Here is an 18,739-nt window from a genome sequence, read left to right as displayed (position 1 = left end):
GGCCCGCTCACTTCCCCTGGGGCTGCCTGGAATGCCAGATTTGCTCTCTGGGCTAGATTGGCCCAGCACCTCAATTGACAATGCTCCTGCTTTGTGAAAACAATGAATTACTGCTGTGGTGATGCAGTGAAAAGCATTCTGCTATAACCAAAGTGATTCAGTAATGTGGGGCTCCTAGAATAATCAAAGTGGCAGGAAAGTTCTGTTCAGTGACATTCCCCTGCCTCCCCTCGGTTTTAACGATGGAGAAACTGAGGCTCAAAGAGAGCCTACCCCTTGCCTCAAATTGTAGGATGAATCAGCAACAACGCAGGGACTCAAACCAGGTCTCCTAACTCGTAACCTTGAGAAGCACCCCTAATCTGATGTTTCTGACTTAGGCTTCCACCTGATCCCCAGTCCCACCCACTTTAGAGATTGTGGAGGGTCAGAGGAGGGTGCCAGGAAGCCTGTCAGGCTCCACTTGCAACCCTCCAGCCAGAGCTCTTCCTGTGGCCCCCCTTTCAGCTGGGCATTACCAGCTGCCTCCCACCTTCTGGGGTTGTTATGGAAACCAAACCTGGAGGGAAGGGAGGGAGGGCAGAGAGGAGAGGGTGACAATCACCGCAGTAGCTAACGTGCTGGCTGTACCTCTGCCTCGCAGCCCAGGCGGGGCCATCTGCCTGGAAGGGGAAGGCTGCATACCCGGATGGGGGCCGAGCAGGTGGAAGGCCGGGCTCTGCCTTCCTCAGGGCTCCTCAGCCTCCAGAAGCCTTCCTCTCGCACTGGGGCTGGTGTGATGGGGTAGAACTCTACCCCACCACTGTCTGCTCTTTCTGTGTCAGGTCCCGCCATCCCACCCCAGCTGTCTGCCCCTGCCCTGAGAGTTGGCCACCGCAGAAAGAGTAGAATGGCTTGATGGAGCATTTGGGCAGCACGGATCTCTGCTCCACCCCGCTCTGGGCCGCTGTTGAAGCTGCCCCTTTGCTAGATATAGGGTCTCTCCTGCCTTGCATACTCCAGGGCCCCAAGAGAGGCTTCGGTGAGGGTCTAGGGCCCCGAGATGGGAAGTAGTCGGGCACCAGGCTCTGGGTTGAGTGAAAGAGGCAGCAGGCCCCCATGTCACAGACGTGCTCACAGACATACCTTGCCCTCAGCCTGTCCTGCACCCCACCTTCCAGGCTTCTTCCTCCTCAGTATTTTGACCGCTGGCCCTGCCCGTTCTCAGCCACGCCACTGGCCTTGAAGGCTATGGGGAGCATACCCCTTGGGGTCTTGGCTTCCCTGTGCCCAGCAGGTGTTGACTGGAGGGATACTGTTGGTGTTAGGGACCCTGAGGGGATGGGGGAGGCAGGGTCTACGCTGGGATGGGCACAGACTGGCTAAATCCAAGCAGGAGATGAGCAGGGCTTCCCTGGAGACCCGAGGGGACAGGCAGGGTCTGGAAGGGACAAGAGACTGAAGTAGTTGGATCCCTCTCTGGCACAGCTCTCTGCCCATTCCCTATACCCGGGAGACACAGCCTTGACGCCAGTGTCCTCAGCAAGAAAACTGTTCTGGGGCACACCCACTGGAGTAGCCACAGAAAATGGACCCAGAGCCTCCTGCAGGCTAGAACCATGGCTTCCATGTAACAGCGACATTGGCAATCGTCCAGGCTCCTCCTGACAGTCCCATGGCCACATCATGTCAGGACAGGGTCCAAGCCTGAGAGGAGAATGTGGGACCCTCAGAGGCCTAAGGGTCAGAGCCCTCACAGAAAGTGGACTAGCCATCCAAAGTTGAGAGGGAGCTTCAACCAAATCAACAGATGAGGTGATGTTTACCTCCCATCGGAAGCCAAGGCTGTGTCTGACTGTTGTACCCAAGAAAGATTTGCAGGCTGCTGTGAGTCCAGTGGGAGAAATGGAAGAAATGGACCACACCATAGAAAGGACCTGGTGTAGACAGAAGGAAAGCTCTGCTGAGAATGAGTCTGCTGACTTCCCATCCCTGAAGGGATATGGAGAGTGAGGAGGGAGCAGGCTTGGTCCACAGTGCCCCATGAGGATGGAGGAGCCCCACGAGTGGACGGACAGGAAGCTGGTGTCAGCGCTGGACCAGGCTGGACCCAACCAACCTCAGGTCGCCGAGTCCCTTGGTGCAGCCTGCCAGGTCCCTCCCTGAAGACCCGCAGAGCTTGAAGGCAGATTCAGAAGCTCTAAGCAGAGTGGAAGGGCCTGGAGGGCCACAATGACTGGCAGAGTGAGTCCATCAGCCCTGTCAACCCACCCTCGACACTCACCCAGTGTGCCTGGGCTGACATCACTCAGACACCGGGTCGAACACAGTTGGTTACACATGAGCCATCCAGAGTCCGCTGTTCTTTGTCAAACATCAGACACCTTCGGTTAAATGTCAGACACCCTGGATGTGAAACCTTTGATTAAATATCACCAGTCACTTGCCACTCTCCCAACGGCCCTGGGCACACACTGTCCATCCATGCTCAGACATCCTGGTCATGGGACCCATCCACGCGTGTCCTTGTGTTCTCCTTAGGTGGGCCCAGCTCCCCAGAATCAACAGCTTCCTTCTGGGCCTATGGAATCTGTTGTCCAAGTTGTGCCCATGGCCACTCAGCCCAGCTAAGCACCACTCAGGCCCGAGCAGGACACATCCCCAGGAGGGCTGCTCACTTCCCAAGGCGATTCCTCCCATGGAGACCCATCATAAGGGGACACCAAGACAGAGGTGCACTCATGGGAGAGGGGTTGGCACATGCCTAGGACTCCACACCTGCTTTTTTCCTCTTCTTGTGTTGGTCATTGCCTGTGGTCAAAGAGCTCACTGTCTGGGCAACCTCCCGTCTCACCTTCCAAAGCATCTTCTTGGGAAGTCTTCTCCCTCTGAGTTCTCAGGTCACCGCCACCTTCTGACTTCAGGGACTCCTGAATCAGCCCTTGCGCAGAGATTTGTGGTTGGAAGGAGCAAGCAGGCTGCCTTCAGACACCCAGCCATGCCTCCACAGTGGTCTCTGGGGCTTCTGAGTCCCACAGGTCAGAGCTTCAAGGCATGAGCCCGCGACACTGCAGAAAATGCAGAGCACAGCTAGGACCAGACACCCGCTTGCTTCCTTTATCACTTTCCCCCTGGAAAATGGAGTTTCCCTCTTGGCCATGTCCCCAGCCCCAGACCCCACCATGTGGCCGTGAGTCACAGTCTCCAGTGGCGTGGAGCATGTGGCAGGATAGCCACCTCTTAGCACCGGTTGTTCACGGGACCATCACCAAGAGAGCTGCCTGGGAGCTTGCTCTGTGGACTCTCTTAAGGCATCCTCGCCGAGGTCCCCATGGCAGGAGGGATGAAAGCAGGAATAAGACCTGGGGGAGGCCGCGGGTCATGCCCAGCCCTTCCCGTGGGAGCGGGAGAAGAGAGAGGGCTGGTCGGGGAGGGTGGGCTGAGGTGCCACTTTGTAATTCCCAATAACTGTGGTTTGATTCTGCAGGTATGTATCAGAAAATATAAAACTAGGCAATTTGTCGGCTCTTCGAACTTTCAGAGTCCTGAGAGCTCTAAAAACTATTTCAGTTATCCCAGGTAAGATGCTCAGGTTTGCCTCCCAGATCTCAGCTACAAGTGACTCTCTCTCTGTTTCCCCCACCCCCCTCCTCTGACCGTGTGTCCTCCTGGTGTGTTGTCACTGTTTTGTGTGTGAATTTCCCCTGTTACAGATACACCACTGAATTTGTGGACCTGGGCAATGTCTCAGCTTTACGTACCTTCCGAGTCCTCCGGGCCCTGAAAACTATATCAGTCATTTCAGGTGAAAATCAGGTTAAACGCCAAGGCTGGAGGGATACGCTTGGGCCTTTCCAGCCACCTGGGGGCCAAGGCAACCCTTGGAAAGGTCCCCCCGAATGTGCCTGTCCCCAGAGTACCTTTCCCAGAGCTCAGATGTGGGGGCTATTGGCAGTAGACACGGTTGTCCCCTCGGGCGTCAAAGGGGCTCCAGACCCACCCCGGCAAAGCCCACCACCACAGACCCCCGGGGGCCCAGAGGACACCGTGGAAGGGCCTGGGTTGGCCCAAATTCTTCCCAGGACAGTGATTGCCTTCCCAAACTGAACTCAACTGTCGGAAGAGGTGAAAGCTTATGTGTGTGTGGCTTCCCCTCGAAGCATCATCCTGCAATCAGAAAACTGAAAGAGCTGTTTGTAGGGAGACCACCCCCTCGGGTGCTGCACGCGCACCTGGCACTCCCGCCCCATTCTGCGATGCAGAGTGTACTCTGTGGACAGGCGTCGCCGGGCCTTGGCGTCTAACAGCCCTCGCTGCATGTGCGGTAGACGTTTAGCAAACCGTGCACGGTAGCCTCGGGAAGAAATTCTCCTTGACAACATGTTGGCAATTGTCCCCGGGAAACCTGCCGAGGCCCAAGTGGCCTCTCTAGAAAGCCAGTTGACCCCATCCGTCTAGGAAAGTTCTCTAAGACTTCTGGCGATGTCAGAGCCCAGAGGCCCCTCCCGGCACATCCACACTCAGAACCGGAGCAGGCACTTCTTTTGAGCAGGCAGCTGGAAACGGGTTGTACGCCACCAGTCTGGAGAGATGGCAGAACCAGATGGTGGTATCCACTCCTGATGTGGAAAGTGGATGTGTCCTGGGCCCTCCGCCTGCTTTTGGCTATTGCTGCCTCCAGGGAGCCAGGGGCCCTGCTCTGAGTTCAGCCTCCCCTGGTGGGGCTCATTTATCATTTAAGGGGAGCCCCCATTCATGCTGACTTCACCCTGAGCCTCAGAATGCTCCTTTCTGGCTCTGATCCCACCATGTGCTGAGCACAGGAGCCACTTGCCACCACACTCCCCACAAGTGGCCCAGGCCTGCTAAGAGGTCACAGTGAGTGAGACAGGATGCTCCAGTTCCCATGAAGCCTCCCCAGCCCACAGTCGTAACAGGTGTCATCGGCCTTGGTACACACACATCCTCAGATACCTCAGGGTCTGTCCTCTAGGGCCCCGGGGACCTCACAGCACACACCCGGCAAAGGTAGGCATGCACACTGACCAGAGCCATTAAGAAAAGGCATGTGCCAGTTTGTTTTATTAAAAAAAGGCTAACAAGAAACGGTTTCTCTGTCTGGGGTTAAAGGAGAGGGAGCCCGTCATTCCCAACCCAGCCCCACTGGGTCTCTTCAAAGCTGCCAGACAGCAGCTCCTGAAAGTGAGCATCAGGAAAATGCTGTGGTCAGCATTACAGAAGTCTCCCTGGAGGAGGTGTCCCCTGCGCTGAGGCTTAATAGCCGTGGCTCTCTCCAGACCTCAGTCTCCTTTCCTTTAAAATGGGAAGGAATCAAAATGGTTGGTTTCCAGTGGAGGGAGACTTTCCCATTTGATCCGCCAGGACCCATCCCTTCCTGGGTCTTTTCAGAGAGAACCCCTCTCCCTGGTTGGAATCCTCCTGGCCAGGAGCAGACTCTGTCATCAATCTGATAAATGGTTAAAGGGATGGGTCACCAACTGATTGTTCCCAAGAACACTATCACCATAGACTAGGAGGTGTTCAGAGCCTTGAACTGAGTGCCTTAGGCCAAAGATGCTGTGGAGGCAGAGTCCAGTTTGGAAATGTGAGCTGCTGCCCACTGCCCCTCACTTTGCCCCCTTCCCCATGCCTCTTTCAGTGTGCATGGTGAGGAGAACCAGATGGCTGCCCCAGGGTCCCAGAAGCTCCGTTAGAGGTGAAGCATAGTCCTGGACTAGAGGGCTCGTGAATCCCATCCCCACCACCTCTCCGGGCCCAGAGCCCTGCGAGGTGCTCTCACTGCCCAGGCAGTTGCCAACATCTGCCAGGACGATTTCAGAGAGGACGCTGAGTGCCTCCGAGCCCCGGGCGGGCAGCAGCGTTGCTGGCGCTATGGGGAGGGCTTCCTCTCCCCTCTCCCGTGTTTGCCCAGCGCTGCCCCCTTGTCTCTGAGTCATGGGCACTGCCACGCGGGTGCTCCTAACACATTAACCGGCTGGACGATGGATGGATGGGGCTTAATCTGAGATCTGGCCGCTCTGCGGGGGGGAGGAGGGCTGGGAGGAGGGGTGGGGGGGTGAGTCCCCGCTGCTGGCAGAGAAGCCCCCTCGTTCCCTATGCTCTGCTCGAACTTGTGAACTTGTCACAGGACCGCAGCCAAGTGTCACACCAGAGGTGTCTACACGTGCTGTTCTGTGTGGTGTTGGCTTCTGCAGGGAACTGGGCCGTGCAACTAACACATCACGGCCTCTCAGCTCTGGGCGCAGGATGGACGGCGACAAGTCCCCAGGGCGCGGGGCAGAGGAGGAAAATGCAAAATAGGTGCCCCTGAGCCTTTCCCAAAAGGTGTGCCCTGAGGCAGAACAGGCTCCTTGGGACATCACCCACCACGGCCTTGCCGGATCCTGCACGCCCCCACACACACCTCCCTGGCATACACATTCCCCTGCTGAGAATGGCTATGTCTCTTCCCATCTCAGGATCAAGGCCAAGGCTCTCCATTGCTCTGGAATGGGCCTGGCCCTCTGTCTCCTTCCCAGGGGCTGCATTTAAAGGGACCAGTGAGAGAGGGACAAGCTTTGAGTGTTTTCTCCCTCAAGGAAACAGCACTTTAGAGACTTATATCAGGTATTTGGCTGCGGGAGAGCAAAGAGAATGAGGCCCCTCTGAAAATACACAGAGGCACTCCAGGCTGGACTCCCGCTGCAGGGGATCAGGACAGAATCTCGGCAGCAGAGAAAAGGGGGAGCTTTGGTCTGAAAAACCCAAGAGAGGCCACCCTCCCCTGCCCCCAGCTCATGATCACCCGCCCAGTCCAGCACCCCTCAGGCCCGGCCCCTGCTCACTGGAGCAGGGGACGTGTTGCGGTGGGTGACCCTGCGCTCCGCCTCACCTCCCCCAGGCCTGAAGACCATCGTGGGGGCCCTGATCCAGTCTGTGAAGAAGCTGGCCGACGTGATGGTCCTCACGGTCTTCTGCCTCAGCGTCTTTGCCCTCATCGGCCTGCAGCTCTTCATGGGCAACCTGAGGCACAAGTGCGTTCGCAACTTCACAATGCTCAACGGCACCAACAGCACCAATGGCTCCGTGGAGGCCGGCGGCCTGATCTGGGAATCGCTGGACCTCTACCTCAACAACCCAGGTGCCAACTTGGCCCTGTGGCCCCTGGCAGGGTTCTGACATCCCCACCAGGACTGGGCATCTCCCACCCAGGGCCAGGCATCTCCCACAGAAGCCTCCTTCCTGGGACATCCAAGCCCTACCTGCACCGCCCCACCAGAGACACTGGCTGGGTGTCTGGGTGTCGGGGATACCGGCCCCTGCCCGCTGGGGCTCCGGGAGAGAGGACAGGAGAGGTGCAGTCTTAGCACTGAGTTCTCAGGCTGAGTTCTCAGGCTGAGTTCTCAGGCTGTACGGGGAGATGACCCTTGAAGGACAGGAGGATGGAGAGGTAGATAGGAGAACAGCAGTTACAATGTTTGCAGGGTCAGGAATGATGAAGAAACCAGCCTACTTGCTGGTTTCCAGGGGGAGGGGTTTCCCTTGGGAATGGGTCGGGGGACAGAGCTGGGACAGTTTTTGAGGCTTCGGAGTGGAGACCCCATCTGCTTGGCCTGGGCTTTGTAACTTGACATCAGTGATCCTTGTCAGGGTGTTAGTTCCATCCGCATGCAGCCCAGGACAAGTTCTGTGATGGTGCAAAGCCATGCAGGCCCCTCAGGTTCTTTCACTGCCCTGTGGGTTACACTTCCATCCTCCAGGCTGATGGCCAGCACCCTCCTTGTCTAGAGCCATCAGTCTGGACCTAAGGTTGATGGTAGATGCTGGTACGAGGCCACATGCTAGTCGACAAGGGCCCCGACAGCCATTCTGAAGTCAAGGCCTCTAACCTACACCAGCAGTCCACTTTGGAAAAATGAAATAGATGGAAACTCTGTGAGTGAATCTGCTTGTGATTCAGCTGTGGCCATGTAGCAGCAGTTCTAAAACTTTCATGCTTGCAAGAGTCACCTGGAAGATTCCGGGAAACACAGACTGCTGGGCCCCACCTCCCGGGTTTCTGAGTCAGTGTCTCTGGGAAGTTGCCTTTCTAACCAGCTCCCAGTTGGTGCTTGATGCTGCTGGTCTTGGAAAACTGCTGCCCAAGACTGAGGCAGGTAGTGGGGCGGGAGGGGGACTGATAGATGGCCACAGATGGAGGCGACACGATTGGTACCCCGTGTCTCACCTGGTCCAACCCTAGCCCTGTCTGAGCAGACCCCTGCCTCCTAGCCCGCGGCCCCTCATGGCCGAGGTTGGTCCCCTGAGTGGCTGGGGCAGGTGTAGAAGTTCCCTGTGGGGACTTCCTGAGTCCGCTGGGGACGCTGACAGCTGACTGTCTGAGGAGGGGCAAGCGGAAGGCCAGAGAAGCGGCCAGCTTCTCAGACCTGGCCAGGCAGAGGGCAGAGGTCAGGGCCGGGGCAGAGAAGCAGACGGAAGACACCCAGCGGTGCCTCTTACCCCTCCCCACGGCCAGGATGTAGGTTGGAAACCCCAGGAGTCTGGGCCCCACATGCCCCTCATTATCAGATGCTTCTCTTCCAGAAAATTACCTACTCAAGAACGGCACCTCTGACGTGTTACTCTGTGGGAACAGCTCCGACGCTGGGTATGTACCACCCCCCCCCCCAGGGCCGCCTCACCCAGCCAGGGGGATCTCCTTCCAGTGCTTTCTGTTTACGCCCTTGATGCCACGGACAGCAAGACCTTTCCCTGGCTCTCTTCCCTGCCGGGTCTCTGGAAGATGCCCCCCCCCACCCACAGGGATACAGCTGGGAGAGGGGAAGAAAGAGAAGGGGGCTCACCTCTGCAGGGAAGGCAGACAGAATGCTGAAGAGAGGACCCAGGAAGCACTGCAGGGCCCCCCACCAGTCCAACCCTGGCTCCATTCCCTTCCCAAAGCCCCCCAGGGTGGCACCCTCCCCTTCTGGTCTTCACTTTCTCTGTCTTGAACTGTCCATCAGGTTAAGAGTAAGTATGGCCTCCCCTGGCAGCCTAGACTCTCCTCCAGGGCAAGCAGGGTGCAGCTCCCAGAGATGCCCAGTCGCCATGTGCATCTTCCAGGGCCCTGTGCACACCGCACCTGGGTCAGGGTACCTGTTCCACAGGGTCACACAGGCTCCCCGAGGGGAGGTGCTCTGCGGGGCAGCAGGCCTGCATGTCTGAATATGAAGTTCCGGAGCCCTTCCTGTTGCCAAAGAGAAAGTCTTCTTTTCTTAATTTAGCACATTAGCAAGGCGCAGAGGCCCCTTGGTTGCATCCTCCTACTTGCCAAGTTTCCCTTGTCCCCATCCTCTGTCTCACACTCCACTCATGGCTCCAGCCCAGTGCTCCCTTTTGGGAGAGAGACTGTCCCCCCCAGACATGGCCAGCCCCCAGACTGTCCCTTGCAGAATCATCCCACAACCCCATGGTCTGGCCTTTGCCCAGGTCTCTTCTATTCAGCCTCAGTGCTCCCCCACTGTGTCTGCCCTATGCCCAGCTCCCCTGGGGTAGGCAGGCAGGGAAGAAACCTGAGCCAGGCCCTTGACACTTCCCCTGGGAGGGGAGAGGCAATGCAGACACAAGCTGGGATGGCTTGTTGTGTGGACAGAGGGAGCTGGATTTAGGCCTCACGGCAGACAGATGAAGGGGAAAGGGGAAGACAGTGTCCTGGGTGGGAGGCACAGCATGAAAAATCAGGATGGCAGGACCCCGCTGTGTGGGGCTAGAGTCTCGGGGACAGAGGCCCCCTCCCAGCGTGGAACAGAGTCGGTGTGTCTGGCCACAGGACATGTCCCGAGGGCTACAGGTGCCTGAAGGCAGGCGAGAACCCTGACCACGGCTACACCAGCTTCGACTCCTTCGCCTGGGCCTTCCTCGCCCTCTTCCGACTGATGACGCAAGACTGCTGGGAGCGCCTCTACCAGCAGGTACGTGGGTGCGCAAGGCCACCGGGAGGGGCTGAGAGCCCAGAGCCAGGGCCCAGGCTGCACAGGTGACCAGCTACGGGCGGCCCCAGCAGCCTCCCCACTGGCCAGAGCAGAGTGGGCACAGAGGCTCTGAGGGGCAGGGGCCCAGCAAGCAAAGAAACTGTCCTTTTGTTGGTGACCAAGGACCCAGCCCTCTGTATAAGACACTCTGCTCTGTGAGTGGGACCCTAGTTCACCCTATGTGATACAACACTTTCCTGTCAACTGGAGGATTCTGCCTCCTCCCGTGAGTGAGGCACCCTCTGTGCATGTAGGTCCCTCTCTTCTGTAGGTTAAGATGCTTCTGTCTATAGGCGGGACATGTTCTGCTGCCGCCCCACGCTGTGGCCATTTGAACCCCTGGCACAGCCAGGCTGGGCAGCGTGGAATCTACGACCATGCGTGACCCAGAAGGAGCCCCAGTGAAGATGACCTCTGCCCCCTTGCTCCTCCAGACCCTGAGGTCTGCAGGGAAGATCTACATGATCTTCTTCATGCTGGTCATCTTCCTGGGCTCCTTCTACTTGGTGAACTTGATCCTGGCTGTGGTCGCCATGGCCTACGAGGAGCAAAACCAAGCCACCATCGCGGAGACAGAGGAGAAGGAAAAGCGATTCCAGGAAGCCATGGAGTTGCTCAAGAAAGAGCAGGAGGTGAGTGAGCAGTGCAGCCAAGGAACCTCCAGAACAAGCCTTCACCTGACCATGGGTGCCTACAAGTGTGATACCTGCTGGGTCATACTGGTATCTGGGGGTGTGATGCATGTTGGGCAAAGCTGGTACCTGCTGTGTAAAACCAGTGTCTGGAGGTATGATGCATGTTGGGTACAGCTGGTGGCTGTAAGTGATGCATGCTGGGTAAAGCTGGTACCTGCTGGATAAAGCAAGTGTCTGGTGGGTATAGATATTTCCTGTAAATGTATTGTCATCTGCTGAATAAAAATTCGTTGGCCGCTGAGTGAAGACAGATCTTGTTCCTGAGGTGGGTGTAAGTGTGGTGCCTGCTGAGTAAAGGTGGGCCTTATGAGGATGGTGCCTGCTGGGGGAAAGCTCTTCCCTATGACCATGGTATCTTCCGGGTGATGGTGGTGCCAGGTGGATAAAGGTGGTGGCTCCTGGCTAAAAGTAGTCACTGTGAGCCCAGTGCATGCTGGGTAAAAGAGAATCTTGTGTCCATAGACATAGTTTATCCTGGTCAAGGGATACCTTCTGTTGGGATAGGGAGACCCCAGGTCAAAGGCTCAGGCTCAGCAAGCAAAGACTGGCAGTGCTGCCGTGGCTATCCCCACAGTCCCACACACGGGTCCTGGTAGCTAACTGCAGAACACACCTTTTAGAAGCCAGGCCAAGGACATCCACTTCCTTCTCACTGCCCTACGCCACCTCCTCCAGCACCCATTTTGGCCAGCCAAAGCTTCTAGACGATCCCCTGCCCTCTAGTCCTGTCACTTCTGCTCATCAACACCCCCAGTTGCACCTACCCAACACTCTACTCTTTCATGAGCGGTCCACTTTAGCCACTACTTTCCTCCTCCCTGGATCTGGATCTTTCTCAAAATATTCTGGGTCTGTCTGTGCACACCTCTCCATAATGCCCTCCTTTTGGGGTGAGTGGGCAAGTCCACTTACTGTTGGGGAAAACCAAGGTGCTGATAGTTGCCTGGCTGACCTTGGCCTGAGTCTGCACCCTGTCTCCATGACCATGACATCCCTTCTTCCACCATTTTTTAGGCCCTCGCCATCAGGGGTGTGGACACCGTGTCCCGCAGCTCCTTGGAGATGTCCCCATTGGCCCCAGTGATCACCCACGAGAGAAGGAGCAAGAGAAGAAAACGAATGTCTTCAGGGACGGAGGAGTGTGGGGATGACAAGTTCCCCAAGTCTGACTCAGAGGATGGTCCCCGAGCAGTGGTAACCCCCAGCTGCGACTCTGCCCCTTTCAGGATGGATCTGGCATCAAAAAGCCATCATACTAAGCCTGGTGCTTAGTATGAGCACCGTCATACTAACCGTCAGAGCCCTCACGGTTGCTCCCCAAGGAAAATATTCCTTGAGCCCCCTCCCAGTCCCTCCTGTTTCCCATGGCCACTCTTAGAGTGGAGAAGCCCTGGGCAGAGGGATAGGGTGGGTTTCGGTGTTAGCTTATCCCCAACCTCAGCTAAGTCCCCAGCAGTGGAGCTGGGGGGCACCCCCATTGTGTGGGTTGGTAGGAGCTCACAGACATGCCCAGATGAGCAAGGGACGTGGCTGATTGCCGAGGTCCTGCTCGGGCCAGGCCTGTCTATACCATCAGGAGCCTTCTGCCTGCTTCTTTCCCATATAAGCGTCAATCTCAGAGCCCCAGTGAGCAGAGATCCCAGAAAGTGCAGGATTCCCTCTAATCCTGCACCCCTCCTCGGAGCACCCCTAGTTCAGCCCACTCAGTTCCTGTGTGGCAGACAGAAGCCCACAGTGCTCCAAGCTGAGCCGGGGCTGATACTGTGAGTGACAGGCCGGGAGCATGTGAAACGCTGTCCCAGTCACGTCCTCTCTCCGTGTCTTCAGAATCGTTTCAGCATCACCCACGGCCTCAGCAGGACCTCCATGAAGCCGCGCTCCAGCCATGGGAGCATTTTCACCTTCCGCCGACGGGACCTGGGCTCCGAGACAGATTTTGCCGACGATGAAAACAGCACCGCCGGGGACAGCGAGAGCCACCGCACATCGCTGCTGGTGCCTTGGCCCCTGCGGCGGCCTAGCACCCAGGGACAGCCCAGTCCTGGAACCTCAACTCCCGGCCACGTGCTCAACGGCAAGAGGAACAGCACTGTGGACTGTAACGGAGTGGTCTCCTTGCTGGGGGCAGGTGACCCCGAGGCCACCTCCCCCGGGAGTCACCTCCTCCACCCTATGAAGCTGGAGCGCCCCCCGGACACGGTGAGCCCACCCCACCACGCAGCACCAGGCACATCCCATCTCCTAGGCTGCTCGCCACAGCCAGGTCTAAAACTACTTGCCAAGTATTTACTGAGCACCTACTGTGTGCTGGGCTCTCTCCTTCCTAGACTTCCCAGACAGACACAAATCAAAGAAAGAAGAAGAAGAAGAGGGGGGGGAATATATATATATATATATATATATATATATATACACACACATGCATATCAGGGCTTCCCTGATGGCTCAGTGGTAAAGAATCTGCCTGCCAAAGCAGGAGACCTGGGTTCGATCCCTGGGTCGGGAAGATCCCTTGGAGGAGGAAATGGCAACCCACTCCATTATTCTTGCCTGGACAATCCCATGGACAGAGGAGCCTGGTGGGCTACAGTCCAGGGGGTCGCGAAAGAGTCGGACACTACTTAGTGACTAAACAACATATATGCATATAATGGTGATAAACAGGGATGATAGTTAAATATTTAGCAACTAGTAAGGCACTGAGACTCTAGTGGCCAAGGACCAGTGCTCTGGAGGCCCTGTGTGTCCCCAGGGGCTGGCCCTGCAGGGTTGTGGATCTTGGACAGCCTGCAGAAGGGCTAGAGTGGCAAGGGAACATTTCTGAGGTTCTCGGCAATAAGAACCTCATCAAGTTTGAAATACTTCGGCGCTTTACAAACCGGTAAATGTCGGGGAATGCTAGCCCAAACGCTAAGTATTATGGTAGAACAAAAGTAGGAAAGAAAAAGGGAAACCTCCTTACTGCAGGGAGGAGGCAAGTGGAGGGGGTATTATAGCAGACAGGTTAGCACTCAGATTCTGGAGACAAACTGGGTTTGAATCTCGCCTCAGTGCTTACCAGCTGCATGGCTGTGAGCAAGTATTTTATATCTCTTTGCCTCAGATCTTGTCTGTAAAATGGATTTAAAACAGCCACCTCAGGGCCTTCCCTGGTGGCCCAGTGGTTAAGACTCCAGGCTTCCATTACAGGGGGAATGAGTTTGATTCCTGCTGGGGGACCAAGGTCCTCATGCTGCACGGTTTGGCCAAAAATAAATAAAATACCCACCTCAGGATTGACATCAGGATGAAGGGCTAATATGCATAAAGTAATCAGGACATGCACACATATGTTGATGTGGTGATAACGACATAGTAACATACTGTCTTTGCATCATCTGGGGGAAGCATGTTCTAGGCCTAAAGAACAGCAAGTGCCAAGGCCCTGAGGCAGAAGCATGCCTAGTGTATTGGAGGACATATGAGGGCAGTGTGCTGGAAACCAGAGCGTAAAGGGAAGAGGTGTTGGAGCAACTGTCAAAAAAGGTGACGGGGAGGGAGGTGCCAGATAGTGAGAGGCTAGTCAGAGCTTTGATCAGTCAGCTGATCCCATGACAGGCTGATGACCGCCCAAGCAGTCACTAAGTGCCCTTGCTGACCGCTGCCCCCCAACAAAGGCCTCGGAGCAGCCCACCCAGGAAAAGGGCAAACATGCGGCTCAGACCCTGAGGCCGGCAGGAGGTGGAGGGGGGCAGACTTTCTGAGGAAGCAGGACAAGACGGGGAACCCTGAGCAGGAAGGTGAGAGCAGGCTGAAGAGAGAGACTGTGTCTCTTCAGCTCAGATAGGTGCTGCCGCTGTGGGACTTTGCATGGGTTAATGAATTTCTCTGTGCCTCCGTGTCCTCACCTACTGGTGGTGATGGTTTAGTTGCTAAGTCGTGTCCGACTCTTGCGACCCCATGGGCTGTAGCCTGCCAAGCTCCTCTTGCCATGGGATTCTCCAGGCAATAATACTGGAGTGGGTTGCCATTTCCTTCTCCAGGGAATCTTCCCAACCCAGGAATCAAACCGAGCTCTCCTGCATTGCAGGCAGATTCTTTACCGACTAAGCTATGAGGGAAGCCCTGTCACCTGTTATAGAAATAAAGTTAATATCCACATCAGCAGGTTTTGGTGAGCCGAGTATGTACCATCCAGATGAAGAAATAGAAACTTTGCCAACACCTCAGATGCTCCCCCAGCATCCCTCTTCCCAGTTTCCTCCCACCGTCCCACCCAAAGTTAACCATTATCCCAACTTCTAACACCAGAATTTCATTTGGCCTGTTTTTTGTATGTTATATAAATGGAATCATAGAGCATTAAAAAAAAAAAAGTTGTGGCAAGGACTTAAAGAGTTAAAACCTGTCTGGTGCTTAGACCAGTACTTGCCTCATGTTCAAGGAATTATTATTATTAGCTATTATTGTTATTAGAGAGCAAGAAGGAGTGAAGACTTCAGGAGCACCTCCCGAGTGCCTGGGGCCCTTACACTGCTCTGGAGTGGGGAGTCAAGGAGAGGGTCCTGGGAACACACTGGGGGAGACCGTAGCTTCTGGGTGGGTCTGGAGAGGCCCCTGGCCATCACCTGGAGGTTGGGGTGTCCGACTTCCCAGAAACACAGATTTCCAGGGCCATGGGTCCAGCCCTGGAGCCTCAGCCTTGTGGAATCAGGTCAGCAGCTGGAGCGCTAATAGAATTTCCTAATCTCATTAGGGAGAAAATCATCTCATTGTACTGCACATGTCGGGAGGAATCCAAGTTCAAACACTTCATTACCAGGAAGACTTCACCCATTCTCACTTCTGTGGGGCCCATTTGTAACCTTAAAGGGATTAGCAGGCCAAGGGGGTTATTTGAAAAGTTAAAGAGATTAGCGGGCTGTAGGCCCCTGAGGAGGCCTTCCCTGTTTCTGCTGGGCCCCTGGTAACACTCCTGCCCAGTTTTAGTCTGAAAAAAAGGCACAGTGTCGGGCACATAGTGGGTGCTTCGTCAACAGGGAGAGAGCTGACCCGACCGACAGCTGGCTTTCATTGGGAGCAGAGGGTGAAGGTTTGCTTTGCTTGCTATCTGGATATGTGCCTGGCCTCAAAGGCAGAGGGGGTGTTAGAGGCACCTTGAACAGATTCTTCTCCCTCCTCCCTTCCCCACCCCCACAGTCATCTTAAGGACAGAGCTAGAATTTAACCCAGGCCCCCGGCTGCCAAGTGTTTATCCATCCATCCAACATCTACCCAGGACCAGCCCTGTGTGTTGAGTGCCAGCCAGTGTTTAAGGCACCAAGGATATGAACAGGGCAGACAAGAGCTCTGACCTCGTGGAGTTGGCATCATAGTCAGGAAGACAGAGAGTAAACTGATCATTATTTCTAGGGACCAATAAGGGTCATATGATAGAAAGTTGCTAGGGGGAGGGCTGGGAATGGGGAGCTATAGGTTAGAATACACAGGGAAGTCCTTTCCGTGAAGGTAATATTAAAATCGACCAGTAGAAGATTTTAGGGAGCCAGCCACAGATATGTTGAAGAATAGTGTTTTAGGCAGAGGAAACAGAGTGTAAAGGCATTGAAGGAAAATAAGCTTGATATATTTAAGGGATGAGAGGGCTGGGCAGGGCTAGGTGTGGTGGAAACAGAACGGAATATAAAATGAGTTGGAGCAGTTAGGGTCTAGACCGTGCAGGGCCTTGTAAGCTGTAGAGAAGTTTGGATTTGCTACGAATAAGATGGGGGAGAGTTGTTATTCAAAGGATTATCATGAACTGATTTACTTTTTAAAGGTATCTTTTTCAGCTGTGTAGAGAATAGAGGAGAGAGAAGAGGCCAGTTAGGAGGCTGTTGTAGTATTTTTGGGAAGGGGATGATGGTAGCATGCCTAGAACAGTGTGTTAGTCAAGTTATTTCCACAATACTGCTGTGTAACAAACTACCCCCAAAGTCAATGGCTAACAGCAAGTGAGAATTCACGCTCCCTTCTCTGCAGGTTGACCATGGTTTGCCTGGTCGAGGTTGACCTTGGCCAGGCAGCTGTGCCTCAGACTGCACATGGCCTGGCTCCATACTATGGGTTAGGCTCAGGGATGCTCCCCTTGTGTTTGTCCTGAGCTAAAAGGATGACAGCTACTTGGGGAAGCTCTTTTCCTGGAGGATTACTAGGACACAAGAGCAAGGTGAATGGCACAAGGACAATTAAAGCTTCTGTTCATATCATGTCTGCTGGCATTCCCTTGGCCAAAAGCAAATGTGTCACCAACAGGACAGGGAATTTTGCTTCAGTCACAGTGGGAGAGGACAGAGTAAAATCTGCTGAATGAAAACCCGAACTATCACAGATGGTAGAGGAGAGAAGTTGGGAAAATTTAAGACATGTTTGTGAGTTAAGCTAGCCAGATTTGTGGATGCACTGGACCCAGGTTACTACTGTTCCACCAGCTACGTCAACCCTCTCAGGCACCTCTGCTTGAAGACTTCCATGACTGGGAGCTTACTGCCTCCCTAGGCAACACTTTAGGACAATTCCACAGATCACAAAAGCTGACCTTAACTTGAGCCCAGATCAATTTATTACCCCACTCCAGGCCCTGACCCTCCCACCCTGCGATGCCTAGGCCCATCTTCCCTCTGACCCACAGAGATTATAGTGCCTCACTCTTGCACGCTGAACAGCCCAGTGTCTTCATCAGCCCGGCCTTGGGCTCACAGACTGTGGCCATGTGTGGCCATGCTGACATGAAGGCTTTGTGAGCCCTGCTTGTTTCTGTGGGAGGCTCTGAGTAAGCCCAGGGATGGATGTTGCCACTCTTTTCATCAGGACACACACCATCTCCATTCACAGGCCTGGTCCTTTTACTTACAAAATTGGTGCAAGCTTGTTGAAAACAAATCTAATAGTGCAGAAGTCAAAGTCCCTGCCCTCCCCACACAATCCCATTCCTCGGATATAGCCACTTTAACAATTTAGTGTGTTATCTTCCAGATCTTTTTCCTGTTTTCTCATCAAACTGTCCTGGAAGTGCTCCCGTGGGGACACGCATGCAAAACAGTCTTGCTCTCCTTATTGTCTGTGTCAGAGTCCAGAGTTGGATTGTATCCCTAGCTGATTTTAATATTCTTCCTATTGATCAGTTGTTTTGTTTTTATGTTATTAGGAACAATGCTGCAGTGAGCAGCGTTGCATGCATATTTTTGGTTGCACGTGTATAATTATTTATGAAGTTCGATTATTAGGCAAGGAACTCAGAGCCAATTGAAAATTTTCTTAGTAGATATAGCTAAGTTATCTCTACAAAAGCTCCGACCAGCTATGTCAAAGCATTGTACTTTATGCTTCCATTAATGTCACCTTAGAGCATGGTACATATTTTTTTTCAGCTTCTCTATGCTCCTGACTCTAGGGAGCTTAGGATCAATTAAGACTCCCAGATCGTTTTCATATGTACTAATGTATATGACAGCATCTGGTTTAAGAACTCAGTACATGTAGTCTCCCACCCAGGAGTCACCACTAATGAGAGATAGTGCAGGAAGAAAGAAAACGAAGGAGATAATGATTGGCCAGAGGGAAAGTGTTAACTGGGAGGGAGCTGGGAGCAGAGAAGCCCAGTGCCCAGTGTCATATCAAGACCCCTGTGGTGGCCCCCTGGGACCTCCCCAGCCTGAGTCTGGGGCAACTGCCCCAGGTCCAGGTGGACCCCCATCCATCCCCAGGCTGATGCAGATCTCCTGGTTACACCCAGACTACGCCATCGGAGGAGCCAGGCAGGCCCCAGACACTGACGCCCCAGGCTCCATGTGTTGACGGCTTTGAGGAGCCAGGAGAGCGGCAGCGAGCCCTCAGCGCAGTGAGCGTCCTCACCAGTGCCCTGGAAGGTCAGCACCCCAGCGTCATCCAAACACCCCTCCCCACCCTGCTTCTGGTCTGAGCCATTATCCGGACCTGAGCCTGGCTCGCCCCAGCTGCTGAGCCTGCCTTGAACATCCCCACAGCTGTCCCAGACTTTTCAGTCTCTGTCGCCTGTCCTGGGTGTCTGTTCATCTG

General features: G+C 54.8%; 1 protein-coding gene across 4 annotated transcripts in view; it reads left to right on the top strand.

Annotated features, from left to right (window-relative positions):
- The window catches only part of SCN5A (sodium voltage-gated channel alpha subunit 5), a 101,206-nt gene that overhangs the window by 32,889 nt on the left and 49,578 nt on the right, over positions 1-18,739 (top strand). For 2 of the 4 annotated variants that reach the window (XM_070455436.1, XM_070455433.1), the window contains exons 6-13: positions 3,693-3,784; positions 6,881-7,120; positions 8,563-8,626; positions 9,788-9,929; positions 10,424-10,621; positions 11,699-11,878; positions 12,512-12,883; positions 18,438-18,570. In XM_070455436.1, the coding sequence (XP_070311537.1) occupies positions 3,693-3,784; positions 6,881-7,120; positions 8,563-8,626; positions 9,788-9,929; positions 10,424-10,621; positions 11,699-11,878; positions 12,512-12,883; positions 18,438-18,570 (1,421 nt within the window). Of the gene's footprint in view, positions 1-3,466; positions 3,559-3,692; positions 3,785-6,880; positions 7,121-8,562; positions 8,627-9,787; positions 9,930-10,423; positions 10,622-11,698; positions 11,879-12,511; positions 12,884-18,437; positions 18,571-18,739 lie in introns of all 4 variants that reach the window. The other 2 variants (XM_070455435.1, XM_070455434.1) reach the window with 1 other exon arrangement.

Source organism: Odocoileus virginianus, chromosome 26 (genome assembly GCF_023699985.2).
Source record: "Odocoileus virginianus isolate 20LAN1187 ecotype Illinois chromosome 26, Ovbor_1.2, whole genome shotgun sequence".
NCBI classification, from domain to species: domain Eukaryota; kingdom Metazoa; phylum Chordata; class Mammalia; order Artiodactyla; family Cervidae; genus Odocoileus; species Odocoileus virginianus.
This window is presented reverse-complemented; position numbering and strand designations above follow the sequence as displayed.